This window comes from Mytilus galloprovincialis, chromosome 1, assembly GCF_965363235.1.
Source record: "Mytilus galloprovincialis chromosome 1, xbMytGall1.hap1.1, whole genome shotgun sequence".
Taxonomy (NCBI): domain Eukaryota; kingdom Metazoa; phylum Mollusca; class Bivalvia; order Mytilida; family Mytilidae; genus Mytilus; species Mytilus galloprovincialis.
Window position 1 is genome coordinate 20,184,767 of NC_134838.1, and position 7,716 is coordinate 20,192,482.

Sequence of the window (7,716 nt, forward strand, 5' to 3'; positions counted from 1 at the left end):
TGAAATTGGCTGAATTGAATCTTCATTAAAATGTTGGATTTCTCACAAATTATGCCACAGATTACAATAGTTGTACTAGTCACCTTTCATATAAATTTGTAAACATACCAGATGACACTTTTGCAATTATCGAATATAATTATTACCTATTTACTTTAAAACACATTTTGAAATTGTTATTTTATTTTAAACAACTGCTTTTAAATAGATTGCTGTTCAGTTGTTTATTTTTTGTGCATTTAATTTCACAATAATTGTTTTACAGTTGCCAGGTTATTCTGAAGAAAATGACTTTGAAAGACTTAATGTCATGTTCAAAAGACAATCTGGTGAAAACTCTACCTATGTTTCCACAGAGGATAATAGAAGTGAGTTTACATTGCTTAGATATCTTTGGGAAAAAAAGAACAGTACCTTACATAAAGTATTTTTAGAGTATCGTGTAAACTTTCCTTTTTAAAATAATGTTTGAATTATATAATTTGTCTTAAGTTCATAGTTTTAAGTTTTTATGAAACCATGTGTGTTTAATGGAATATACAACCATTGCTTATAAAGAAGAAATATCAGCCTAGAACCCGCATCATTTTTATGTAAAAGATAAATAATCATGTTCTCCTTTTTCAGATGTTATTTTCCATAATACATAGTAAACAGGGACTGAATTCAAAACAGCATAGGGAAACATTACAGTCTAATCAAAATCAAACACTAAACAGAGTATCTGAGGAGCATAATCAAAACACTATCATTACTATTGACGAGGATTCAGATGAGCAATATATTAATAATACAGAATGCCATTATAAAGAGCCTTTGTCTGCCAATAGCAAGTATTTTGGATATCCTGAGAATACATTGAAACCACCAGTTATAAGAACACAAAATCGCTCTGACCAAGAAAATATTGGCAATTTAAAATTAAATATACCAATAGATGCAAGAAGGAATTCTGTAACTTATAACCTTGATATAAGAGGGAACCATAATTCCTCTCATTTACAACTGGAACCAGTTCTTAAGACTAAAAATAGAATGCAATTAAATGGTTCTAACGAGGAAGAATCTGGTACATATGAAATGCATCCATATGGATTTGAAAGCCATCGATTTGGGTTTCCTAGTGGAGATCAGGATACACAGGGTACAGAGGACTCTCTATCACAGTCATCAGTAAAATTAAACGAATATCAGAAGGCGGAAATTGAAGGAAATGAACATTGGCTCAAAAGATTTGAAATGGAGAAATCTGATTGTCCAGATGAAAGTATTTTGACAAATAACAGAAGTCATCCTCAACTTTTTGTTGCTGAGCCTATAGAGGACTATATTGACTTAACATATGCAAGATCAAATGCTGAAAGACAAAAAATACTTTCACCAGAAACTGCTGAACTTCAATATGGAAGACAAAATGTTATAGGGAGAAACAAAGTAAAGCAAACACGAAATGACCAGTATGGTAGAAGTATTGTATGTCCATCCATACAGCCTGTAACGCCAAGTAGGAGATGTGCTTTAAAACACATCAACACAGCTAGTAATGATGAGAAAAATCTTAATATGTATTCTCAAAGTGATATTCCTCATTCTGCATTAAGTCAGAATAAAGGACAAAGAGAAAGTTGTCAATCTGTTAAATATAACCAAAACAGACATGCAGATTCAGAAGAGAGGATATCAATTATGGAAAATTGTCAAGATGAAATTTCTGAAAAGAATTCTGGGACAAGAAATTTTACTGTTGACTTAACAGAAACTACAAGAAAAATTCTGAAACAAGCATACCAATCTCCAAGATTTGGTGTTTGTCAAACAAGACCCTTATCACAGAGAATAAGTGTTGGTTTAGCACAGCCGCTCAGAAGGGAAACAAATACTAATCCCTCAATTGGTGAGTTATTTTATAAGATTTCATATTCAACTTTAGGGTAAATTAAACAAAAACCACTTTGACAATAATCAAAAAAAATATTTCTATAGTCTGTGGTTTGATTGGATTGTTACTAAATTTTGTTGATTTCGATCTATTGGGAAACCAAGAATTTAAATGTTCAATAAAGTTTAGATGTCTATAAGCTTTAATTGAAACTTTGTAAAATCACCATAAAATATCCATAAAGATACAATTTTCCCCCAATCCACGAAAAATTGGTATCCACGAAAATAATTGAATCTACAGTAGGAGAGTGTTATCTGTAAAATACTTATTACATGGGCACATTTTTATGCCCCACCTACGATAGTAGAGGGGCATTTTGTTTTCTGGTCTGTGGCTCTGTTCGTCCGTCTGTGGTTCCGTTCGTCCGTCCAGGTTAAAGTTTTTGGTCAAGGTAGTTTTTGATGAAGCTGAAGTCCAATCAACTTGAAACTTAGTACACTTGTTGCTTATGAGATGATCTTTCTAATTTTTAAGCCAAATTAGACTTTTGACCCCAATTTTACGGTCCACTGAACATAGAAAATGAAAGTGGGAGTTTCAGGTTAAAGTTTTTGGTCAAGGTAGTTTTTGATGAAGCTGAAGTCCAATCAACTTGAAACTTAGTACACTTGTTGCTTATGATATGATCTTTCTAATTTTAATGCCAAATTAGATAATTACCCAATTTCACAGTCCATGGAACATGGAAAAGGATAGTGCGAGTGGGGCATCCATATACTTTGGACACATTCTTGTTTTACACTATTTAATTTCCGTTTATTAACAAAACAAACATGCTTTCCTGTATCCTTCTTGAACATAACATGGGAAAATGAAATATTTTGAACTAGGACATTTCTTGGAAGTGACAATTATTATCCTTTACAAAGTGATTAAAGTTTGTGTTTTCACTGTCACTTGTTTTTCCCTACATTTAAAAAAACACACAAAAAAGATAATATAACTAAGATGATTCTGATGTTCTACTAAATAAATAAACTTGTCAATGATGACTGGGTCTATGTAATAAAACTTTCCAACAGGCTTATAGAATATACATGTAGAATATTGTGAAGAATGCATATGTGTGAAACTTTCTTTTGAGTTTTATCTTGATATACCTGATACTGAGATGGTGATTATAATTTTATTTATATTTTAGTGTTTCATCTAAATTTACTTTTCAATTTTTTGTAGAGGAAGAAAGAAGAACCAAACAATCTGAAAGGATGATTCCAGTTTCTACACAAAGTAATAAGGACAGGGAATATGAAAGCAGCCATAGACCAATCAAGTCATTTAGCAATCCAAACTTTTCACTAGTAAGACCAAATAACCAAAAAAGATGTAAATCAGAGGAAAGGTTGCAAAGAGGTATAGATCAAGGTTTGGTTGATGGTTCTTCAGTAGATGTTTCCTATAACAGTCGTGAGATAGTCAGACCTATTGAAACTTTAAGGAATAATGATAACAACAGGACAGGACGGATTTCCAGAGGAGAAAAGGGAAATTCAAAGTTTGATTGTTGTGTTGAACCTGCCGAAGTGAATCATCAACAGAAAAATATAAATACCAACAGACATACTCCACAAAACATTGATCATTCTCTTAGACATGCTGAAGTTGATAATCAATGGATAAACATGAAAAGTGGTAGGCAGACTCCACAAAGCTTTGATCGCTCTCTTAGACCTGTCGAAGTTGATAATCAATGGATAAACATGAATAACAGTAGAAAGACTCCACAAAAGTTTGATCATTCTCTGAGACCTGTCCAACTTGATAATCAAAAGACAAACATAAATAACGATAGAAAGACTCCACAAAAGTTTGATCGTTCTCATGGTCCTGTCGAAGTTGATAATCAATGGACAAACATGAATAATGGTAGAAAGACTCCACAAAAGTTTGATCATTCTCTTAGACCTGCCAAAGTTGATAATCAATGGATAAACATGAATAGCAACAGACAGACTCCACAAAAGTTTGATCGTTGTCATGGACCTGTTGAAGTTGATAATCAATGGACAAACATGAATAACAGCAGACAGACTCCAAAAAAGTTTGATTATTCTGCTAGACATGTTGAAGTGGATAGTCAATTAAATAGCGGCAGACAGACTCCACAAAATTTTTATCATGATGATGAGTATTGTGAAATGAACAATCTTATCCATCAGTCTCCTTTAGATAGAATGACAAGAGATATTACACATAGAGCACCAAATACACAAAGAGAGTGGGAAAACTATGACTCGCCACCAATGGATCTGGAATACCTAGATGATGTAAACAGGGCTGAGGTATTAATTTTTCTCACATATTCATAAACATAAGTATCAAATGGAAAATATTCTTTTATAGTACAGTCAACAACACAAAGTTTAAAAAGTGCAACTCGTTTTTTATATAGACTAGACAGTTGGTTTTCCTGTTTGAATGGTTTTACACTAGTAATTTTGGGGCTCTATAGCTTGTTGTTCGGTGTGAGCCAAGGCTCAGTGTTGAAGACCGTACATTGACCTATAATGGTTTACTCTTATAAATTGTTATTTGGATGGAGAGTCGTCTCATTGGCACTCACACCACATCTTCCTATATCTATAAATCTTAAATCAAAATATTATCATAAATGTTACGCTTGTAAACTTTTTTATAACAGCATTTGGCATTCAAGTTACATCAGTTTACAGTTTTATGTATAATGGTCTGCATAGACAGAGTTTGGGGTGCAGAGGCGCATCTAGTAATTTTTAAAGTTCCAACTAAAGGCATTGATCATCCAAAAAAATAAGGTTGCTATAATTACAAATTCTTAACTATTGGAATGACACAATTTTTCTTTAGATAACCAAACTCTTTTAAGGGGTAGGAATAGGTCAATCCAATATTTTACATCTTTACTGCTTTTCAGGTATCAAATGAAGACAAGGAAAATTACAATAATTTTAGTTGTGATCAAAGAAAAGGTATGTTTATACATAGAGGACCTTCCTCCTGATATGTGAGGGGCCTCAGTGTTTAAGTGGTCTTAGTAGTTCAACTTCTGTTGAACCTGGCACTTCCTATATACAAGGTGATATGAAGTGCTGGAATAGGTCACCTTTTCAAGCTTGAAAGTATGTGAATAGGCCAGGAAAACTATCCAAAGTTTATGATGAGGTCAATAAAGTTCCAGGCCTCGACAATAATGCTTGTCCGATTGTCCGGTACCAGAGGGAAAAAAGGTCGGACAAGTAAAAGCTGTATCAAGCTTGTCCGTCGGGACAAGTTCAATTATTTTGCAGAAAATAAATTTTAATAATCCAACTTTGATGAACAAAGTAATTATAAACAAAAAACAAGAAAACAAATTTTAATTTGACATGTGTCTGTATTCTGTTTGTTTAAATGCAAAACCGTTTTCTTCTTTTTCTACTTGCAATCGATAATTTTTAACTGGTCAGGTACATTTTAAAAGGTAAAAGGTATACTATTCTTGGAAACCAGTCTAACTGATCCGAATCCATGATGCGCTTTGTAGATAAGGTAATTTTACAGGACAGTTCGTCACCTCGACAGGTTTAGCTCCAAGTTTAATAGACAGTTTGGCACCGTAGGAGACATATTTAGTAGACATGATTGATAGACAGTTTGGCAAGGCAGGAGACATTTCGGGACCAAAACAAATCAGTATCACATTTTGCTACCTTATTCTGTTCCTTATAATACATCCATACCAGTAATTTTTTCACAAAAATATTTTTTTTTATTTACCATAAAATTCACAAAATCATATTTGATCATAAGTAGAAATAAAACAATACCGTACTTGCAATATAGTGACCTATACCGGTAGTTGTAAATATCTGTGTCATTTGGTCTCTTGCTGAGAGTTGTCTCATGGCAATCATACCCTATCTTCTTTTTATTGATTGTATTTGAATACGCTTTTTTCAACTTAGAAAAATATAGGATACAAATGTCAAATGAGTGTACATGCCTATCGTGCAGAGTCTGATGAGACTAGCATTGATGAAAACTAGAACCTAAGTCCTGTGACATGACTAGATTCAGTTGTACTTGACTCATATTTTTTAAAAGTATTTCAAAAGAAAAACATCAAATTCTGCTCTATCGTTTTGTTCCTTTAATCAACTTAAGATGTAAAAAGGTTATTTTTAGTAAAAAAAATTTTAACAAGTAACAATTTCATTCGGACAAGTAAGTTTTAGTATGTACTTGTCCTACTGGACAAATTGAAAAAAAAGTTATTGTAGAGGCCTGAGTTCCATAACCTCTTTGTCTGTCATCTTTCTTGGTGTTCCCGTCTGTTTTTATCAACCAATTTTTCTCTTTTGACACTTTGGTATTCTACTCCTACATTACACACCACATGAAACACAAACAATATTGGAAAGGTTACATTTTTACCTATTGCACGTTTGACTATTTGGACTATTAGTTATTAACCTTTTTGATACAGTAATTTTATTTACCGGTTTATTTTTTCAGTAAAGCCAATTTTTTCAATGCATTTTTATAAATCTGTATTTTATTTTCAGTTATGACCAACAGATTAATTCTAACAAATAATGGATCAACTCCAAATAAAAAGAGGAAACTAGCTTATACCAAACAGCATGGAGTAAGAGGGGGACAAACCAAACTTATCTTTAAATAACTTTTTACATATAATGTTGTGTATTCTTATATCATGTATATATCTACATAAATAACTGTTAGATTCTTAATTAGAGTTTATTTGTTCTTTGTTGACATATTAAATAAAATTATTTATATTGGTTGCAAATGTCTAATTTTTGTCGAGCCTGCAACTTTTGTTGCAGAAAGCTCGACATAGGGATAGTGATCCGGCGGCGGCTACGGCGGCGGCGTTAGCTCACTTCTTAAAAGCTTTATATTTTAGAAGGTGGAAGACCTGGATGCTTCATACTTTGTATATAGATGCTTCATGTTACGAAGTTTCCGTCAGTCACATGTCCAATGTCCTTGACCTCATTTTCATGGTTCAGTGACCACTTGAAAAAAAAGTTCAAATTTTTTGTAATGTTGAATTCTCTCTTATTATAAGTAATAGGATAACTATATTTGATGTGTGCGTACCTTGCAAGGTCCTCATGCCCGTCAGACAGTTTTCACTTGACCTCGACCTCATTTCATGGATCAGTGAACAAGGTTAAGTTTTGGTGGTCAAGTCCATATCTCAGATACTATAAGCAATAGGGCTAGTATATTCGGTGTATGGAAGGACTGTAAGGTGTAAATGTCCAACTGGCAGGTGTCATCTGACCTTGACCTCATTTTCATGGTTCAGTGGTTATAGTTAAATTTTTGTGTTTTGGTCTGTTTTTCTCATACCATATGCAATAGGTCTACTATATTTGTTGTATGGAATGATTGTTAAGTGTACATGTCTAGCGGGCAGATGTCATGTGACCTTGACCTCATTTTCATGGTTCAGTGGTCAAAGTTAAGTTTTTGAGTTTTGATCTTTTTATCTAATGCTATATGCCATAGGTCAACTATATTTGGTGTATGGAAATATTTTATGATCTTTATGTCAGTCGAGCAGGTTTTATTTAACCGTGACCTCATTTTCACGGTTCATTGCACAGTGTTAAGTTTTTGTGTTTTGGTCTATTTTTCTTAAACTATAAGTAATGTGTCAACTATATATGTTGTATAGAAGCATTGTTAGCTGTACCTGTCTGCCTGGCATGGTTCATCTGACCTGGACCTCTTTTTCAAGGTTCATTGGTCTTTGTTTAGTTATCTTGGTTAATGTAAAGTTT

General features: G+C 33.1%; 1 protein-coding gene across 1 annotated transcript; it reads left to right on the plus strand.

Moving 5' to 3' along the window:
- Positions 1–267: 267 nt before the first annotated feature.
- On the plus strand, positions 268–6,707 carry LOC143068487 (uncharacterized). Its single transcript, XM_076242585.1, has 5 exons — positions 268–368; positions 628–1,894; positions 3,119–4,224; positions 4,836–4,890; positions 6,466–6,707. The coding sequence occupies exons 1-5, from the start codon at positions 288–290 to the stop codon at positions 6,582–6,584; spliced, it is 2,628 nt and encodes an 875-aa protein (XP_076098700.1). The 5' UTR covers positions 268–287; the 3' UTR covers positions 6,585–6,707.
- Positions 6,708–7,716: the final 1,009 nt, after the last annotated feature.